Here is a 21,912-nt window from a genome sequence, read left to right as displayed (position 1 = left end):
ACTTTCACAAAACTACGTGTTTTCGAAAAAATACTTAAAATTTCTGTTTTTTACAAAAGTTTGGATTTTTTCGTATATTTCAAAAATATTAACACAATTTTTTGAAAAAAAAAATACAATATGGATATCAAATGATCAGATTTTTTACATATATTTTATTTAAAAGTCATGATTGTTTTTAATACTCAAAATTTTCACAAAACTAAGTATTTTCGAAAAATTCACAAAATTTCATTTTTTTAAATACGTAGTTTTGTGATTTTTTTTAGTATTCTCGAAAATTTGCGTTAATATTTACAAAATGTATAGAAAAATCCCGATCATTTGATACCCACATCGTAAAAAATTGAAATTTGGAGTACTTTTTCGAAAATATATAGTTTTGTGAAAATTTTAGCATTTTCAAAAAAAAAAAGTTTTTACTTCCGAAATTTATGCAAAATCCCGATCATTTGATACTAAAAAAAAACAACGATCTTGAGATTGTTTTCCAGAAAAAGTTGCATTTTGAAAATACAGGAAAAATACTTATTTCAGTGATAATTTTCATGTAAATATAATTGCAATGGATAGCTGACATTATCCCGATTCCAAACTTGGCCACCCAATGTACCATAGTGCGCCGATGGGTCAGTTCATTTTGAATAGCTCAACTCATTGCTCTTTACATTTTTGTTTATAAATTTTGTCGTTTAAAACATATTGGTGTTTCAAACATTGATTCTGAAATTTTAAAAAAAGAATCTGAAAAAAATGCCAAGCAAATATTTTTAACAATCTTGGTTCTTCATTCCTTGAAATATGACAAATTATTGTACCATTTTTTTTACTGTAACTTTTCAATCAGGTAATTAGTTCTGAAAAATATAAGTTTGGATAAGAAGAGAATGAAATTCAAACAAAAAATATGTTTTGAATTAATTGATACAATTTGGTTGCATATGCATTGTAATCAAGGGAATGTTTCTAATTGAATTTTCGAATGTGAAAATCCGATCTCAAACTTTTAAAGTAAATACTCAACATATTTATTCAATATTTTATAAACGGCCTAAGGGTCACTAATTGAAAAATTCGGGCACCGCTGGCTAATGACAAATTTAAAACATTTGTAAAAAAAATCAAAAATCTAATTTTTTGAGACTTGATTATCCGAAGCCTCAGTTATCCGAAGTTCGATTATTCGGAGGCTTTTCAGGAATTTGAATAATCGAAGCATGGACATAAAAAAAATTGCTTTCGTATTTTTTATTTCTCATTTTAATTTATATCAAATTCGAGTTATGTGACCCCGTAAAAAAATCAAAACACTTCAGAGCACATTTAGGGTCATATTTGAGCTCACAATCTCAAAATATGACAACAAAAAAACTTTTTTTTTCGTGATTCGATTTTCCGAGGCATTTTTGATTTAAAACTTTCTGTTTTTTTTTTAGAAATTACTGTTGTAGTATAACTGCTAATATGAAAGAAAATCAATAGATTTCTATAAAAAATACTGCGGTTGTAAAACACTTCATTATTTTTTCAAATGCTAAATCTGTGTCTTAACCTTGACCCCAAGCCTTAATCCGTGCCAAACCCTCTCGCCGAAAATTACACGATCCATTAGATTATCGACACGATCGACGACGACGGCGTCAAAGTCAAACTCACCATCGACTCCCTCGCGTTCCGGTCGGCTCCGGCGGCCAGCAGCGCTTCCACCGCCGTCTCATCGCCATTCGACGCCGCGTCGTGCAGGGGTGAACGATTGGTGTTTTCCTGAAAGATAAAGAAAAAAAAATCCTCAGACACAGTATTAAAACTTAATTTATGGATCACGCGCAAAGTCTGGGCTGACTTTGACTGACTGACTGACGGTGACTTTGGCCAGACCTGGGAAGTAAGACATCAACCCCGGGTGTGTCAGCTTTGGCGTTAATATTGTAAATATTGTTTTATTACTTTACGCGAGCGCTTTTTAAGGGGCGGAACCTCAACGCAACAATACGCGGGAAACGCGAATGTCCACCCATGGCGGAGTAGGAGGAGGAATATGCAAAGATGATTAATGTCCCTAGCAGGAAGGAAGTCACGAAGTGATTTTTGTTGTTAAGCTTTTTGATGGATTCAAAGTTTATTGTGTGCAAAAGTTATGTCATAAATTTCACACCAAATTTAGAGCTCAAATTCAAAGTTTTTTTACACAGCAAAAACTCCGATGGTAAAATCCCATGCAAAAGCATGCACATCACCTTCGTCAAAAAAGATACTTAATATTACACGCTGCATGTAAAATTTTTGTGATCACAAAAAAAAAGTTGAAGCCGACGGGATTCAAATCCAGCACCAACAGTAAGGACTAGCGCCTTAGCCCGCTCGGTCATCAGACCGATGAAGGATGGAAAGGATAAACGCATATATGAACTTGACATTTCGGTCAATTAGGTTTCCCATACTGATGGGCTACATATTCCAGGGTGTAATATTACATATAATTTCATGAAATAATGCAACATTTATTTTACACACAGGCCTTTTACACGCAGCTGGATTACTACTTTTTTGCTGTGAAGGAAAACTATGAGAACTTAGAATATTGTCAAAACAACTTCGAGTTATTGCTGAATAAATCTCCAGACATCGACCGCGTAACTCCAGTATAAATTCAGTCGGGTCTCATTGGAGTCCAAATGAGGGGACGGTCCCCCTTTGACAGGGTAGGGAGTACCGGAACCCCGCGGAAAAAGTCACGGTCACCTCTGCATGTATTATGCTTTGGTGCAAGTCGCGGTGACGACGACGGGTCGCTGTTGGTGTGACTTATTAGCAGCAAAGAGTTATTGCTCTTTTTCTCTCTCCCAAGCCCCCCCATTTCCTCGGACAGAGTATTGTATATACGGTGTTGATGGTCTCGTGTCGTGAGTTTGAAAAATGACTTGATCGAAGGGGGTTGAACAACTGGGGACGAAGATCGCTGGGTGTCTCGTCCCGACTGAATGGTATGTCTGTTGATGACAGAGATGCGTAGTTGGTTGGAAGTCATAAGTAACCCTTAAATCCCTTTTTTCACTTTTTTATTTTTTTACTCAGAGCAATTGGGTTCCTGAAATCGAGTTTAGATTGCTGATTTCATTTCACACAACAATAATGCTTATTATTCTTAGCACAATGAAACTTTGAACGACCACAAAAGGTTTAAAATATTTAGCTTTTTTCAACTTTGTTGATAAGACCCTTAATTGCTGAGATATTGTCATGAAAAAGTTTAAAAACGAGAAAATTTATGTTTTCTAAGTCTCACCCAAAAAAACCACAATTTTCTAACGTCGATATCTCAGCAACTAATGGTCCGATTTTCAATGATAAAATATGAAACATTAGTTAAATTTTCCAATCTGTTACCTATAATAAAGTATGACTTAGGGGTTACATACATGTATATCGGCTAAAAAGTCAGACGTTAGTATGAGCACACACTTCAACTTTTTTTTAAATTCTTTATTCAGGGCCTTAAAATATACATTTTCACCTACTAACAAAACAAATTTGAAGATATTTAGTTGCAGCATTGCCGAGATATAGCAATTTCAAGTTAGCAGTTTCAAAAAACAGGTGCCACGATATCTCAACACTGTCGTGAACAAATCGGCTCAAAATTTTGGTGAAGACTCATTAAACCGGTCCCGTGTGCATGACGAAGCCCGATTTTTAAAAAGTTTATTTAAAAAAAAGATAAAAATATTTTCGTGTGTTTCATATAAAAAACCGTTAGTTTTTGATTTTTGTATTTTTTTAAAAAAGCTAATTTCAAAAATTGGGCTTCGTCATGCACACGGGATACATCTTGAGAGTCTTCACCTCAAATTTCAGCCAATTTGGTCCATACCATCTCGAAATATCGTGGCACCCGTAAATCAACTCGGGGTTTGGAGAAAAACGCCAACAAAGTTTGACAGCCTGCTTTGCGAATGGCAAAATTTTGAGCTTAAATCGTCTCTTAATCAGTTTAATCATGAAATATCTTCATGAAACTTTCAGGAGTGAATAATAATCATCTTTTGAGTGGATTTAACAAATATTCTGTAACATAAAATTTTGTGATTTTCTACATGTATGTAACCGCTCTTAAATAACTTTTGGTTATTTTTATTAAGAGCTTTTACAAAATCTTGTTCAGTTTGTTCAGGAACAGGGATGGAATAATCGCAAAAAAAATCAATTTCGCTTGCGAACTTTCATCACCCGCAAAAAAAAGAGAGGAGGCAAATCACGCAAAAGAAAATCGCTCCCGAAATTCTCTAAGAAAATCAATCTGCTGATGATTTTTTGTGAATTTCCTTGTCAGCACCACTTAAAAATATTTATTTCACTTTGTTTACACACATTGCCCATCAATAAAATGTGACAGGTCATTTATCGACGTGTGACGTTACACTTACAAGTCTCGACATTTTTTTGATTAGGTCCTATAAACATATGAAAGACAATAGCTTATAGGACCTTTTCAAAAAAAAACTCTGGAAGTGTAGTAGTGAAAAAGATTTTCTGCCGAATAATAAAGATCATGATTTTTTTAGATTCCTTTTACCGATCTTTCGTGCGCGAGAGAGGAGAGCCATGCTCCCTACGGATTTTTTCTCTTGATGAACGTCCAATGATTTTCTTTTGATGATGATTATTCCATCGCTGTTCAGGAATTGCTGTAACAACATGTTTTATTGGGATATACAAACATAAAAGTACTTAAAAACTGATAAAAACTGATATTATGAAAAATTACTATTTATCATGTAAGTAATTTTTTTTTTCGTAAAAACGATCATTATTATTTAATCTAAAAATGGAAGAAACGTTTCAAATACATTCTAATCTGATGTATCTAGGTGATAACAGTTCAATTGTTAACAAATTATCATGTTGTTTCATGCATTGTTCCTCTTGCCCCAACGGGTTGTTCGTCTTGCCCCACTAGTTGAGTAGAACGTACGGAAAATCAAAAATTTTAAAATCAAATTTTTACATTAAAAAACACAATTTAAAAAAAAAAAACTTGTTCTGTCAAAGTCTTAGTCAAGACCTCGAATAAGATGATTATAAAAAAATCCGACAGATTTTTTAACGTTTTTAATGGGTTATAACGAGCATTTTCTTAGCTTGTTACACTTGCCCCACTTTCCCCTGTCAATAAAATTCATCACATCGATCATAAAATCCCTTCTGAAGATACATAATTTCATACATAAAATAAATAAATAAAAAATACAAAAAAAAACGATTTGCAAAATAGTAGAGAACCACTCCGAAAAAATATTAAATTTGATTGATTAATTATAGCGAAAATGTGTGATTTTTCAACATAAAGTTTACTAAGAGTACAGTCATCCCACATTTTCGGAACACCCACAAATTCGGAACACTTTTGTGATAATTTGTCAATAGCAATAGCAAATGCAGCATTTCTCTCGACCCTACTATTTTTAGGACCTTTATTTGGACATTCTCTGCATTTCAAGACTATTTTATTCAGAGCACCAAAACACTGCCTCTAAATTGCCTGTTCCATGATTGTGGGATGTTATTGTGTCTCCCACAATTGTGGATCACCTGAATTTAACTGATATTTTCACAAAAAAGTTATCAGACCATTCATAAAACATTACTAAGCATGAGTTTTGTTGTTTTCAGAGTGCAAAGTCATTATTTTGTAAAAAATATGTACTCCTGGAGAGATCTAAAGTTTGTTTACATCCGTAAGAAAAAAGTGTTCCGAATTTGTGGATTTCAAGGGTCAAAGTTTTTCTTCAAAAACTTGATATAAAAGTTAAAATTTGCAGTTGTTTGATACAGTATTCGAAAGATCGCATGAAAAGCTTTCAAATGAAGGTAAAAGCGAATCATTAAGTTCAATTACCGATTTGCTATGATTTTTTGAACATTGGCCGATCTGTAAACTGTTCCGAATATGAGGGATGACTGTACTAAGGGATAGACCGGTAGCCTGAAACACTCGAATCATCTAATGCAACATTCACTCCTTGCAACTGCAAATGTACACATTGTCGCACCCACAACTGTTTTGAATTATTTCAGTTGTAAAACGGAACGACAAACCGAGATAAGATTCTGCGAGATGCCAATTTGCAGCCGTCGCTGGAATTGTAAAAAAAAAAAATCTCGGAGAGTCATTTCTACAGTATGTAAAAAAAGTATTTACACCCCTTGGGCACTATGCACATTTTGTGATGAAACATGTAAACAATTTAATGTTGACATAAACCTAGTACTACGTTTTGTTCGTGGGTTTTATAGAAAACCTAGATGTCTGGGTATCAAAAGATCGGAAATTTTATGCCCTTTCCGATGCCACATAGGTTGACTTGTTAATTGTGGACCGGTTCGAATGCCGGTGGATTTTCCGACGACGTAATTCCGGGCTGGTACGAAATTCCAACGAAAAATCTATTCTAGCGATACAAAGACCCCCAAAACGGTGTTATACCCACTCCAAAATGTTTATTTAGCAATTCTATGGTAATATATTGACATTTAGTTAAATTGAAAGTTTGCTAAATTAAGTTTAGATAAGTTTTATATAGAATTTCCAGAGTTATATAAACTTTTATACTAAGTAATTAGTAAACTTTATATTCAATCCAAATTATTTTTTAATCAGTCAAGGATGCCTATTTGGAGTTGGGAGACTGGATTTATGGTGATTTGTCAACAAATAACTTTATTTATGTTAATTTTTCGAAAGGTGTACAAACTTTTTTTGCACCTTTTTTATTTTTGTAATAGTATTTGTTATATAACTTTTTATAGAAATCATCTTTTCATGAGCTTTTTGCAGCAAAATGTTCGGCATGAGTTTCTGAACAAAACGTAGTACTAGGTTTATGTCAACATTAAATTGTTTACATGTTTCATCACAAAATGTGCATAGTGCCCAAGGGGTGTAAATACTTTTTTTACATACTGTATATGCAGTCGGGCATCACAGGTCACCAGATCGCAGTCACGATCGTGACACCAAATCTAAGAATGGGCGAGGCTATTTTGCGAGAAGAATGCCTTGCATCATTGTTGTTTTAGGTTTTAAATTACTCGGTTTATGCTATTATGTTTGTGAGATTTCGTTTCCATAGCTTTCGCGTGGATTTTCGCGATTTTCGCGGCGCGGATTTCGCGGATTTCTGTTGAATGTTCCTGTGAGTCTATCTTCAAGAATACAACGCAGATTTCGATGGCTAGTGAAAATGTTTGTCTAAATCTAGTACTTCCAGAAGAAAGAACGCAAATTTATCTAAATCCTGCTCGGTGAGAGCAATTCAGATTTCCGCGAAATCCGCGAAATTCGCGAAAATCGCGAAGATTTAACCACCCTGTATTATGTTTGTGAGATTTCGATTCCACGGCGTGGGTGGAGAGGTTTGGCATTCTTTTAGATTGGCATGCGATTGTTTTCAGCGCGAATTACAAATGAAGTCCATAAACGTCCAGTTCGATCAGCGAACGGCATAAAATCTGTTGATAAGTGGAACAAAACGGTTCGTATAAAACCACAAACGATTAAACACAACTTGCATTGACGTTCTGGTTCTTCTGGTTCACCTTACCAATCTTGCACCCGTTTGGCCCATTAATACGATTTTATTTCCTACCAGCAGGCGCCCACCTTCCATAATGTTGCTTTATAATGCTGTTGAATCTTGTCCCGATGTAGGAAAAATATATCTCAAAATCTGCAACATTGGATTTGCTGCAGAAAATGTCACATTTTATAACATTTTTTGCAGCAAGCCCGTAGATCATTTTTGCCCGCGTGTAAACATTTCAGCGATCTGCAGTTCTCACCAACACATACAGTGGACTCTCTCGTTATCGATATTGAAGGGACCGTCGAGAGAGGGAGTTATCAAATTATAGAACGGAAAATCAAAGCAATCTTCTTGAAGGGACTGAAAATTTTATTGACAGCTGGAGCAATATTGATATCGAGAAGATCGACAGCCAGAGAGTCCACTGTATAATGCTGGCCTGTCCCCGAGAAACACTCCAAAGAGAAGCATATGTTAGTGCTCTCTCACTCACATTTCATCAAGCGTCCATGGCGCGGTGGTAGCGTGTCGGATCAATAACCAAGAAGTTGGTGGTTCAATCCTCGTTCTGCGAAGTGTTTTTTTGGTGAAATACAACCAAAAAGCCGTCGGTAATGTCGATAATTGTCGGTAACGGGCAAAAATGTCATACTCCTATATCGCAAAAAATGCATGAGGACAGATTTCATGCAGATTCTGATATACTTTCATGCCGCCATGCATCACAATCATGCGACTGCCAGTTGGGTGTACAAGCAAAAAAAAAAAAACTGGATACACGAGCCTCCAGGTTGAGTTGTAGTAAAAAAAGGTGCTCGCGCTAAACGCACCAACAACATACCTCGAGCATGTGTACTAACCCACTAAAAGCATAAAAATCTTGCCTCGCCGCACTAAATTGCTAATCCGCTCACTACCGACTTACCGGTGGACACGGGTAATGTATTTTTTGCTTACGATGATCTTTATACTTTGATTTCACTGCTGGTAACAAGGGCACAGTGAAAAATTGGCGTAATTAAAGCATCAGAGCAATTCTCTGAGATTTCGGTCATTCGATTTTTTTTGTATTTTTTAATCCGGCTGAAACTTTTTTGGTGCCTTCGGTATGCCCAAAGAAGCCATTTTGCATCATTAGTTTGTCCATATAATTTTCCATACAAATTTGGCAGCTGTCCATACAAAATGATATGTGAAAATTCAAAAATCTGTATCTTTTGAAGGAATTTTTGATCGATTTGGTGTCTTCGGCAAAGTTGTAGGTATGGGTATGGACTACACTGAAAAAAATGATACGGTAAAAAAATTTGGTGATTTTTATTTAACTTTTGTCACTAAAACTTGATTTGCAAAAACACTATTTTTAATTTTTTTATTTTTGATATGTTTTAGAGGACATAAAATGCCAACTTTTCAGAAATTTCCAGAATGGGCAAAATCTTTGACCGAGTTATGATTTTTGAATCAATACAGATTTTTCAAAAATCGAAATATTGGTCAAAATTTTCAACTTCATTTTCGATGTAAAATCGAATTTGCAATCAAAAAGTACTTTAGTGAATTTTTGATAAAGTGCACCGTTTTCAAGTTATAACCATTTTTAGGTAACTTTTTCGAAAATAGTCGCAGTTTTTCATTTTTTAAAATTAGTGCCCATGTTTGCCCACCTTTGAAAAAAATATTTTTGAAAAGCTGAGAAAATTCTCTATATTTTGCTTTATTGAACTTTGTTGATACGACCCATAGTTGCTGAGATATTGCCATGTAAAGGTTAAAAAACAGGAAAATTGATGTTTTCTAAGTCTCACCCAAAAAACCCACCATTTTCTAATGTCGATATCTCAGCAACTATAAATCCGATTCACAATATTAAAACATGAAACATTCGTGAAATTTTCCGATCTTTTTGAAAAAAATATTTTCAAAAATTTAAAATCGTGACTAACATTTCAAACGGGCCAAAAATTCAATATTACGCCCATTTGAAATGTTAGTCTTGATTTAAAATTTTTTAAAATATTTTTTTCGAAAGGATCGCAAAATTTCACGAATGTTTCATATTTTAACATTGTAAATCGGACCTATAGTTGCTGAGATATCGACATTAGCAAATTATGGGTTATTTGGGTGAGACTTAGAAAACATAAATTTTCTTGTTTTTAAACCTTTGCATGACAATATCTCAGCAACTATGGGTCGTATCAACAAAGTTCAATAAAGCAAAATATAGAGAATTTTCTCAGCTTTTCAAAAATATTTTTTTCAAAGGTGGGCAAACATGGGCACTAAAAAAAATGAAAAAACTGCGACTATTTTCAAAAAAGTTACCTAAAAATGGTTATAACTTGAAAACGGTGCACTTTATCAAAAATTCACTAAAGTACTTTTTGATTGCAAATTCGATTTTACATCGAAAAATGAAGTTGAAAAATTTTGCGACCAATATTTCGATTTTTGAAAAAATCTGTATTGATTCGAAAAATCATAACTCGGTCAAAGATTTTTTGCCCATTCTGGAAATTTCTGAAAGTTGGCATTTTATGTCCTCTAAAACATATCAAAAAATAAAAAAATAAAAATAGTGTTTTTTGCAAATCAAGTTTTAGTGACAAAAAGTTAAATTAAAATCACCAAATTTTTTTACCGTGTATCATTTTTTTCAGTGTAGTCCATACCCATACCTACAACTTTGCCGAAGACACCAAATCGATCAAATTCCTTCAATACAGATCATTTTTGTATGGACAGCTGCCAAATTTGTATGGAAAATTATATGGACAAACTAATGATGCAAAATGGCTTTTTTGGGCATACCGAAGGCATTAAAAAAGTTTCAGCCGGATTAAAAAATACAAAAATTAAAATCAAAGAAAAAAGACCGATTCCGTAGAGAACTGCTCATCAGTAAATGTAAATTAGGCCGCTACAAATATTTTAAAACTTTTTTAAAGTGCAATCATGTAAATATGCAAAAAAAAGTGTTCCCCATAACGAAGTTGTACACATACAAAGTGATGACGGTGCTCCCCACAAGTCCAGCATCACTGCTCCCCCAAGTCAACTCAGGAGGGAGTTCGATTGAGGGGTCTTGTGTGAAGGTGCGATCGTTTCAATTTTACTGTTAAATCATTTAACAGTAATAACAGAAGAGCCATGCGGGGGAAGGGAAACGCATGGGTTTGCTTGGACATACGTACACGGAAAATGATTGATTTTTGAGAATCAATCGAAGATTTTTTTGTCGGTTAAACTTTAAGTTTTTTTTTTATTTCGATAAAATAAATAAATAATTAATATGTAAGGCAATCAGCAAAAACCCAAGAAATTTTTCCTTTATATCAATGTTTATACAAAACAGCTGTTTCGACATTTAAGTATTTTTTCAGCTTTTGAAAATTTCATTAAAATCAAAATATTTTTAAGCGAGCCCAAACATGCTAAATATGATTATAAATGAAGTAAAATGCAAGTCAGAGGTTTTAGAACAATATAAACACAAAATATAAATTATGCCATTTACTGGCCAAGAGATCAAATTCAATGCACTTTTGATCATAATTTATATTTTGTGAGACCATTTCTCTTCATTTTGTTGGCACAAACATTCACACGCAAGATGAGAGCTCATCTGCTGAACGAAAGTCGCTATTAATATCTTTTCACTTGCAAAGCGCTTAAGATATGAAATTGCATCCAACTACCGGCAACATGTTCTTTTCAACATTAGTTAGTCACTCACTTGAAAAATAATCCCGAAACATGTAAATAATTAGCAAGCGCCATAAAAAAACAAACGCACCAAGGTTGACGTTTGACTATTGACGACCCATTCCAATCGAAGGCTGAAGAAAATCGAGCGAGAAGCGAAGGCAAATAAAGAACAAAGGTCGGCCACCAGTGATGCCAGGAAACTTTTGCTACTAATCCTACTTTTCGCGAGTGTTCGCTTTAAATTTCGTCACAAATGGCAGCACTAAGCAGCCCCAAAAGAGCGCTGGAAGAAAAAAGAGCCAAACTGCAAATAGAAAAATGGGCGTGGCCCAATGCATCTTGTGTGATTAGAATACATTTGGGAAATATTTTTTTAAATGCTTGTAAAAGGAATAGAATAACTTTTCGTAACAGTGAAAATAAACAGAAATGTTCAAAAAAGTTGCTCTACTCGTTGGTGTACTTGGTTTTAGTAAATTTTAAGGAACACTCAAGATTATCCAGCATCATTCAAACAGGACCGCTTATTAGGCTTAACATGGGTATATTTCCCATAGTAACCCTTCTTTTGAATTTATATTTTATCACAAAATATGAGATTGCAAAAAACCGATTTGAAAAGGTTACGTTAGAGCTTATGAAGGGTATGGAAATATTTGAACAGAGATATATTTTTTTAAACATGTTAAAAAAAAAGAAACCTGCTCCGAAAAAATCCAAAAAATATTTTAAAATGTAAAAGTTAGCGAATAAAAATATTAAAAATGAAATAAGAAAAACAAAAAAACCCGATTTAATCCCACCTGGGGTGAGGTAGAGCCTTTCTTACTAAAGAATATAACAATAAAGAAAAGAACTTCTTCTTTACATTCATAACAACGACTTTGTTTATTTATAACGTCAGTACAAAAGAAAGTCTAATGATGAAAGCAAAATATTATAAATGATATGCTTTCCAAAAGAAATAAAAACGCAATTTTCACCAAAAGAATATTTGTAATCGTACATATTCTTAATCAAACAAGAGTTTATGACAAACGCGAGCATAGCAAGCTTCCCATTCGTCAGTGCCAACGCACACCGCGGCATTGAAAACTTTGAAAACGATATAAACGATGAAAAACTTAGAAAGCTCCTATTGGAATCCAATGAACCCTGTTAAATAAACTTACGAAATCGCGAAAAGTGAAGTCTACTTTTAGGCGATTTAAGGAGCACACGGGAAACAAATTGATTGTAGCCGGATGAATGTCCTATGTCACAACTTGTCGACTTGGCGACGAGGCGTCAAAAATCGATGCAGTGTGATTTTTTGACGATTTTTCCGATGAAAATTCATGCTGAATCGTAATATTTACGAAGATGAAAATGACGTCCAGCCATAAAGTAAAACCTATACCTTTCTTTCTAATCTAATCTAATCTAATCGCAGCCAGTCTTTCGAGGGCATCCTGGAGAATGCCTTAGGTTGATTAACGCCTAGCATCTTCTTGTCATTATCAACATTTGCAGTGCGCCATTGCATTAACATGCATTGAAACATCACAAACGTCGAAGCGGCCAGGCCAACTGCGTAAAGTTTACCGCAAAGATGATTCGTTGAATTAGATTGAGTTTGAGCACGAGTGTTCAAACAGCAATACATTTCTGAATCTACAGGGGAGGAAGAAACGTGGGGATCCCCCGCTCACGTTCCTGTTTGTTTGGGCAATTAATCGTTGGGAGCACCATGCTAAGAAGTTTTGGAGCTCCGGGATCCTCGAGGATGGGACATCGAATTTCCGCGAATGCCCTGGACACTATTTGCCGTGGTTATAGCGCCACAACTCGCTCTAGTAAAACCTATACCTTTCTTTAGTAAGAAAGGCAAAAAGTAAATCGCTCTAAAAATTGATCCGGATTGCCGATAGATGTCAAATTTGTTTCAGATGCTCACTCATGGTCTGTACTATGAATGTAGAAAGAAATTTCGGATAAAATCGGAAATGAAAAGTGTTGGCGAAGGTCACCAGGTGGGCTTTTACCTTTTTTTTTGGGATTTTTTTTTTTGGTAGGTTAATCAAACGGCTCTAACTCCAGAACCAGATTATGGATCTGGATGAAAATTTGGGATGTTGTAGAGCTCGAAAAATGCAATTTTTGAGATAAATAAAAGATATGAAAATGAAAGATTTTGACCATATTTTCATTTGAAAACTGTGTATTTTGTTGAAAAGTCTGGCCGCATCCGAAAACAGATGGATATTTCGAAATTCGGACTCAAAATGACCCTTGTTCAGCACACCAGCTTTCAAATGCACTTGGAACAATCAAAATCGAAAATAGGGGAGCCGAGGACTACGCGACACAAAATTTGGCAAAAATTTTACCACACACGGACATCACTCGAACTCCACGGAATTTATTTTCTCAAAATTCGAGGGTTGGAGATAGACGAGTTCTGTCAAGGTGAATCGATAGAGCGTCAAAAATCGATGTAGTGTGATTTTTTGACGATTTTTCCGATGAAAATTCATGCTGAATCGTAATATTTACGAAGATGAAAATGACGTCCAGCCATAAAGTAAAACCTATACCTTTCTTTAGTAAGAAAGGCTAAAAAGTTGCTCAAAACGGCAAAGATTAACCCTCTACAGCCAAATATTTTGGGTGTTAAGAGTTCGTTGAACATTTTTTTTGAAAAATTACTTCTCTTGATTTGTTTTGTTTTTTTCTTGTTTCATTTGAGTATTTTTTTCTATTAATCATGTTTGGATTATGTTTGTTTTTGATAACTTTTGTCTAACTGGTTTTTTTATGTTTTACAGTCAAAATATAGGAAAGTTTTACAAAAAATACAGCCAAAGTTGACCCCAGAAAGAATGAAATTTTTAAAAACATTGGCAAAGTCACCAAAAACACGTGAAGCTTCCAACCCTATTTTTATTTAATTTTGTGAGTTCTTCTTTCCAATCTGTTTCAACATCAAAAAATTAGTTTAAAATGGATCGAATGGCTCGAATTTTTAGATCGATGCCCACCTAGAGGCGGGGTTGGGTTGTAAAGGGTTAAAAATCTTCGAAAACAATTGGCCATTTTTTCTCGTTTACTTAATATTAATTGTTTCTGATAGTAGGATTTCACTTATTCTATAATCTCTTATTATTACCTTTTGCCTATCTAGTTTATCATGTTTTTACAGCCACTTTTTATTGAATTTTTTAATATTTAGGCTGTAGTTAACGGTAAACAAAAAACTGATGTATTCGAGATAAATTTGAAGTAAAATTTTGTATACAAACATTTAATTGCAAAACATTTTTTTTTCAGTGCAGGGAATGCGTAAATGTGTGAGATGCTCCCATGGGATGCTGCGAAGTGTTGTTTTGCTTTTCCGATTTCTGATCCCCCTCTTAGACCCCCTGGATTAAAGGCCAGAAGGGGTGAGGAGGTGGGGGATCAACTCAAGACACTTCGAGTGGGCATCCCTAAGCTGATACCCGAGAGGAAGGTGAGTTGAGTGTTAAGGTGAGATGCGGGTCGATGGTGTGGTAGCAGGTTTTTGTTTGTTTATGGTTTGGTTTAACTTCTGCCGCATGCCGCGGCTGGGGCAGAAGTGGGAATCACTTTGGAATTTTATTCTTTGGTTTGTTCGACTTTGACTTGTTCATTTTTCCACTTTTTTTTTGTTCTGTTTACGCAGAAACATGCCGTGATTGTGAGAATTCAGCTGAACGCACAGCATGCAGCTCTAACCGGGAAGAAGAATAGGACGGACTTAAGAACTGCTCGAGAGCAACTCTGTCTAGCGTTGAATCAGAAGCTCTGTGCTGAGAGGTCTAAAGGGGAAGTGAGGCGCAAGGGGAATAAACACAATCGTTTGATGCTGAATGTGGGATTGTTAAATAAATTAAAATATTTCTATTGAGGATATTTACACGCGAATTAATGGTCGGGAGTGGAGTGGAATAGCTTTTAGCACATGTACTCTTGCTCTCAATCTAAGTCGTACGTATGAGGCAAAGTGATGCTTGTTCTGTTTTTTTGCCAATCAGGAGTGTATTATGGAAAGCTTTTGTTATGGAAATTAATTAAGTGGATCATGTTCCGTGGGATCATTACTTTAAACGATTTGCTTGAGCCGTTTTTTGCTCGATATGATTTACTTATCAGAAGCAAAAGAAAAAGTTTAGTTTTATGGTTTACAAAACTTAACACCATTCGTAACGGAAATTTTCATCTTTATTTGATTTTACGTTGCGTTACGATAACAATGATAATATGATGTTAACAAAAACTGATTAAGATCAAACGTGGTAAAAAATCAATATTTTAGAGGATAAATTGAACCTTCCTAGAATCTTGATTTTGCTAGAATAAAAGCATTCAATAACACATTTAAACAAAAATTTCTTTAAATTCAACGAAAACCATTGGATGGTGGCTTCACTCACCACCATAACCAACAGCTATGCTCCAAGGGCTCCCAGACGGGGTTGCGCCACTTGAACTTTGGAGTGCTCTACTTTTTTTGATGAATAGCTTCCAGACTCGCCAAGAAATATGAGAGAGAGCGAGTAAAGCGCAATAAAAAGATAAACATTTCGCGGCAGTACCTTTTTAAGAGACGGAGGGCGCTCCAAGATCAAACAAGAAACGAACTCGCTGACTGACGGTTTGCCGGTCGGGGTTCAAGTTATTAATAAGAGAAGTGTATTTATTTGAAAAGTGCTCTCGCGTGTATTTGAATGATTACTGCTGGGAAGTGCAATCAAAATATTTTCCGCTTCCTCGCGACGTTGATTGTAGTGTAGATGTAGATACTTGACGGAGGACGTCTAACGAGATTAATAGGATGGAGGTCAAATGACTTGGAAGACCTCGTTGACGGGAGGGTCTCGCGAGTTTCACCCCTTTGGGGAAAGCTCCGCATGTAATCGAAGAGCGAATTAACGACACCTAATTAATTCAAATTATGTTCGCGAGTTTGATCGGTTCGCCATTTCGCTTAATGCCAGAGGCCACTTTCCTACGCCCCATTAAACCTCATTATCGAGTGAGAGACAGAGAGAGATGCCCATTTGATAAATTAGCCAAATTTCACCCGCGGAATCGCGCAGGCATCACAAGTACCTCGCTCGATGAGTCGATGCAAAGTGCGATGGCAGTGAACTCTCGGTGGTTTGAGAAAAAAAGGGCACTGAACTGACTTTGATTGCGTCTGGCAAGCTCTCGTTTTGGGGTGGTGTTTTCATCTAGCAGGAAAAAAAGGTGGGACGAACTTATTAAAACGAGTTGTGAGGAGGAGACCATTGTCTTTAAGGTTATTTTTTTCTAAAGAAGCTGAGTAAGAGTGTTATTGACACTAATTATAGCTTGCACGTATTTGTTAGAATTGCTAATGTTGAAATAGAGCTTCAGAACCTGAACTTTTCCAATAGGCAAGCAGATTCTTTCACTTGGATATTTTTATAAATCTCGATTAAATTTTCAAAAGGCCCTATCTGCATAGGAAACCCATGAGGGATAGGTTGTTTTGAAAATTTAATCTAGAAATGTTGCAGAGTTCAAAAACAGTTTATTTAACATTGTAAAAATAAGATAAACTGCAAGAACATAGTATGCATGTTTTTGAAAAAGTAAAATCTATTTCTTGACTAGAAAAGTTGTATTTTGTATTGTTCTTTCTCGATCTAATAAAATGAATAAAATGCTGAATTAGGCATTTTAGACCTATTGTCACGTATAAACATGGACGCAAAATCATAAACTGAACAGATGCCTGAGTAATTATTCAACTCGGTTTCCTCAGAACTGCTTGACAGTTTTTGCTAGGTAGTGTTATTTTTGAAGCATGGGAAAGAACTTTCAATCTTATGCTAAAAATCGATTTTAGATTAAGTTCAGATTTTTTTTATAAAAATTGTCAAAACACTGAAGTGAAATTTGCAAAGCTTTTCGAAATCAAATAAAAAACTAACTTAATCCACCTATGTGGTTGGAGCCTTCCTCACTTATACCAACAATGGCTGTACACAAATTTCGTCTATTTTTTAGATCCGGATTAAAAAATACATAAATATCACTTAAGTGGCCATATCTCGAGACAGGGTTGCCAGATCTTCAATGTTTTAGATTCGTTGGAAAGGTCTTTTGATAACCTAACCAACGATGGGTCGGATGGTGGACCCGGACATTGTTTACATACATTTAAGTGAGATCCGGATATATGTGAAAACACATTTTTATACATAACTTTTGAACTACTTATCGAAACTTCAATCTGTATAAAACTAGATCTATGGGACCCTAAACCAAGTCGAATGCAACAGGTTCGGGTCAAATCGGTTCAGCCAGTACCGAGAAACATGAGCTAGTTTGTTGGTCACATACATACATACACACACACATACACACACATACACACACACACACACACACACACACACAGACATTTGTTCAGTTTTCGATTCTGAGTCGATATGTACACATGAAGGTGGGTCTACGACGTTTTCATACAAAGTTCATTTTTAGAGCAGGATTATAGCCTTACCTCATGAGGAAGGCAAAAACCCTACATTTGTTTAAGTCTAGAGTTTTTTTGATCAGGTCCTTTAAACATATGAAAGACAATAGTTTATTGGTCCTTTTAAAAAACTAACTCTGGAAGTGACTCTTTGAGCAATGTTTGTATTGTTGTATGTAATTTAACTCAGGGGTCAATTTGATTAGATGTTTTTACTAATATTTACTTATTTTTAGAGTAAAATTTAACATTCAGTAGTTTTTGTTTTGTCTCCGCATTTTCCTACAATTTTAATGATTATTGTATCAAAAAATTGCTTGAAATTACCTCCGGAACACGGGAAAAATAAAAATCTCCGAAATATGAAATGGGCATTAGAGGGTTAATAATTTTAACGTGCCGTTAGACATTTTTTGACGAGTCATAATTGAAGAAAATATATTTATTGATGCATGGAACATTTTACTGAATGCAGTGGTCAAGATCACATAAAAATGTGTTTTTTTTCTAGAAAGTTGTTGGGGATGCCAAGCATCTTTGTCGAAGACTTTTTCAACTCGCAGTCTACGCCTTCATAAAACTATGAGAAAAACTGCGATTGGCCAAAAAGTTAATTCCGTAGGCTAATAGTCCATGAAACTCTCTATTTTTTGACCTATGGGAGTATGGGTGTTGGAGGCTGTTGCATAAAGATATTTGGGTTTTGAAAAAATCCATTTTTAGAAGTAATTTGCAAATGCTATGAGAAAAAGTCAAACCAATCCTGGATGTCTATAGCACATTTTGAAGGGCTTCAAAAGACCTTTCGAATGCATCTAAGTTGGAATTGATGAATTTTTACGAAAGTGCGACCAAATCGGAGCACCTTGATACGACCTCTAGAACAAATCGAGTAAAATCTACAAATATTGCCTCTTATGTTTCAAAGAAAAGTGACGTTTTAAAAGCGTTTTTTCAAGAGATCTATCAATACAAATGCTGAAAAAATCTCTGGGATATATTTTTAAACTCAAAATATCTTCATTTGAAGTTCTTTTGAATTTCAAGGGAATAGTTTTTCACCCTAACGAAATTCCAAAATTGTCCAACTCCAACTTTTTCCTTTCTTTATAATTTTACCCGCTAAAAATATCAATATTTTTTTTTATATAAGGCCGTTAAATTTTTTTTGAAGTTTACATTTCATTTCAATGCAAAAAGTGTTTTAAAATGCATGATGCACCTGTCCAGTTGTTTTGCCATCATTAGTTTCCAAAATATCTAAGTATTGACGAAAATTTTATTTTGCGCGAAATTTTTTTTTTTTTGCGGTGCTGTTTATTGGAATTTTATAAAAATTCTAAACATTTTCAAACAAGCCCAAACATGCTAAATATGATTATAAATGCAGAAAAATGCATTTTAGATTGTTTTCAGATGATTAGACTAATATTTTCATGGAAGTTTTTTGGAAAAATATTTTTTTGCCCCCTGATTTTTCAGACCAATTTTAAATATTTGCAACGGCCTAAAATAATCATAAAAATAATTCTGAAAATCTGGAAACAATGGCAAGAGTATTCGGTAAATTAATGTTTGTAAAGAAACAAAAAGAAAAAAACTCAGGCTTTAATCAAATGTGAAGCAGGATGTCTCCAAGACCTTCAAACTGTCCTAAACCACGAACAAAATATTCCCCAAGAGTAAAATTAAATAAACATCATCTTTGTCATCGTCATGCCGAGAGGGGAGGTCGTTCCGAGAGACCCATCCCGCGAAGCTCGTCTTAATTAATGATGAGATGATTTTGGGGGGCTTCGCTTTTTGAATGGAAAAATTAGTTTGTGTACGACGGACGCTGTCATCGTGTCCTTCATGGTCTTCACGACAAGGGTCCATTCTGGGACCGCGCACCGCATTTATTGGTCATTTTGGAAATCAAGATAACATTAACCGTCGCCATCAATCATTTTAATGGTTCGCGGTGGGTAGATCAGGTTTCAAGCGATTGATGGTCAGGTGTTTTTTTTAAATATTTGATTACAGTTATAATGTGTTTTTTTTTTCTTTTTTTGGAGGCAACTTGTGCGGCCTTGTGATATTGATTGACCTTCAGCATATTTTCGATAATAGGAACACCAGCATTCCAACACAAACTTCAATGGGTTAACAATAATGCCCCATCAATAAGCAACATGAACCTGGCAAAATGTAGCCCACTCTGTTATATTAATTGCCGTTGCATGACTTGGCACAACATCTACTTAGCGCAACAGGTTACAAGGTCTTCAGCTAAAACCCTCGAATCATCATCATACATCATCGCTGTGCAGTGCTATCTGATGCTCCATAAACCTAAAATCTCGTAATTGCTGTGAACCGGCAGCTGCCGTCTGGACTCCAAAACTGGGTGACTTGGGACACTTACGAACTATGGCAGAAGCAGAAGTGATGCACTTTACCAACTGGAGTTGCACGGGGTCGTACGATCCAGCATAATTGCTTTTGAAGTCGGTGGTATCTCTCTACACTCTTAAGCCGTTGAACGATCTCCAAAGGCTTATCTACGTGTCTGTGTCTTTGTCTATGTTTCTTGTTTACCTCCGAGCATGTGTGCGGAGCGCGGTGGATGATCCCCCTCCTTGTCGGGAACCTCCTCGACGTATCTTCCCACTTTATGCTATGTGGATGATGAAGAGTTCTTGGCAAAGCACAAAAGATTGCGAACATGATGGCAGCGAATATTCCCATTACTCAATTATGGAGGAGGATTTTTTTGTGGCTTAGGGTGTTCGTTTTACTGGAAGATACCTAATGTAATGTAGAGTGACTTTGTACATCAATGTCAAATCAAAAGAACACAAAAAATAACTAGCATTAAAAAATCCTTAAAAATATTCTGTCATGGGTCGCAACGCATGCTTCGAACGAATCCTAAACCACAAAATCGTCAAAACATCAAGTGAAACTTATTGGGATACCGTGGAGATTTTCCCTTATCCCCTTAAAAAAGTGGATTATCAGAAGATGTTTCAAGTAATCATTTATGATCTCAAAGATTTCCTTGAATTTCCAAGTAACTCCACCTCACGGTTAAGAAATTCTTGCGCAAAACCATTTCAAATCGAGCGTTTTAAGCGCTACGAGCTGCAAATATCGCAACACTTTGTACGTGTGAGTGTGTTTTCGCTTGTTCCAGTGCAAAAAAGTGTATTCGTGTTCACCGCGCGCGATAGCAGGTGAGTGCTTTTGTTTTGTTCCATTTAACTCGCAAGAAGTACCTGGGCCGCGAGTTCAAACACGTCATGCCACATCAAGAAGAGGTGAGGAGACCCTCGACCTCCACTCGGAAACACTGCGCCGGTGGGATTGCTTTCGTTGGGAGACTATTGCTCCGGTTTTGTTTCATATATCAATAGGCTGCTCGCTTTGTCGTTGAAGTCGTCTTCTTCAGTCTGTCTTCCTGAAAAGCTTCTTCAGATGATGGATCATTTTTCGCGAAGAGGCCGAGGTGTCTGCAGCTTGTCTGTTTCCTCCGACACCTTTGGGCGAATCATAATGGCACAAACAACAATACCACACAGCAAAAGTCAAATCCGGGGTGGTTAATTTTATGGTTGATTTAGTTGTATCAACCTTTCCACAATCCCTGCACAGACAGAGAGCGAAAGCGGGTCTGTAGCTGTTTTAATTCACGTTCGGATCATAAAATAATTTAATGTGCAGTTATTGAGTCTACCTCCTACGCGCATTAAGCCGGACAAGCCACGTGACGGGTGTTGATTGCTTGATGGAGCCTTTCTGTGCGTGAAAAGGTTTAAAGTGCTCAAATTTTGCGGAAATGGGAGTGGCGTTTGATGTAGGATGTGCCCACACGGTGACATTTTTTAAACTTTCTTGTTTTGAAGTTGATTCTACACCCAAAGGAAAAATCCGTGACAAAAAATGTCGTTCATCACACTTTTTGTTATTCTAAGCCCTTCTGACAGCTTTACAGCATTCTTATCTCGCTTTACGCCAAAGAGCTAGTTATAAAAATGCCGATTTTTATCTCATTTGGGTGTATCTACTTGTTTAAGGGCTAAGGGCAAGCTTTGTAACTTTTTCAATGAAATTGTGATTTCTCGAAAACTA

The 21,912-nt window shown here is 35.7% G+C and overlaps 1 protein-coding gene across 2 annotated transcripts in view; it reads right to left on the bottom strand.

The window, feature by feature from the left end:
• LOC6054195 (ankycorbin) overlaps positions 1–21,912 on the bottom strand; it is a 108,715-nt gene that overhangs the window by 30,480 nt on the left and 56,323 nt on the right. For both annotated transcript variants that reach the window (XM_038253798.1, XM_038253799.1), the window contains exon 3: positions 1,657–1,764. In XM_038253798.1, the coding sequence (XP_038109726.1) occupies positions 1,657–1,764 (108 nt within the window). The remainder of the gene's footprint in view (positions 1–1,656; positions 1,765–21,912) is intronic.

The sequence above is a fragment of the Culex quinquefasciatus genome, chromosome 2 (genome assembly GCF_015732765.1).
Source record: "Culex quinquefasciatus strain JHB chromosome 2, VPISU_Cqui_1.0_pri_paternal, whole genome shotgun sequence".
NCBI classification, from domain to species: Eukaryota; Metazoa; Arthropoda; class Insecta; order Diptera; family Culicidae; genus Culex; species Culex quinquefasciatus.
This window is presented reverse-complemented; position numbering and strand designations above follow the sequence as displayed.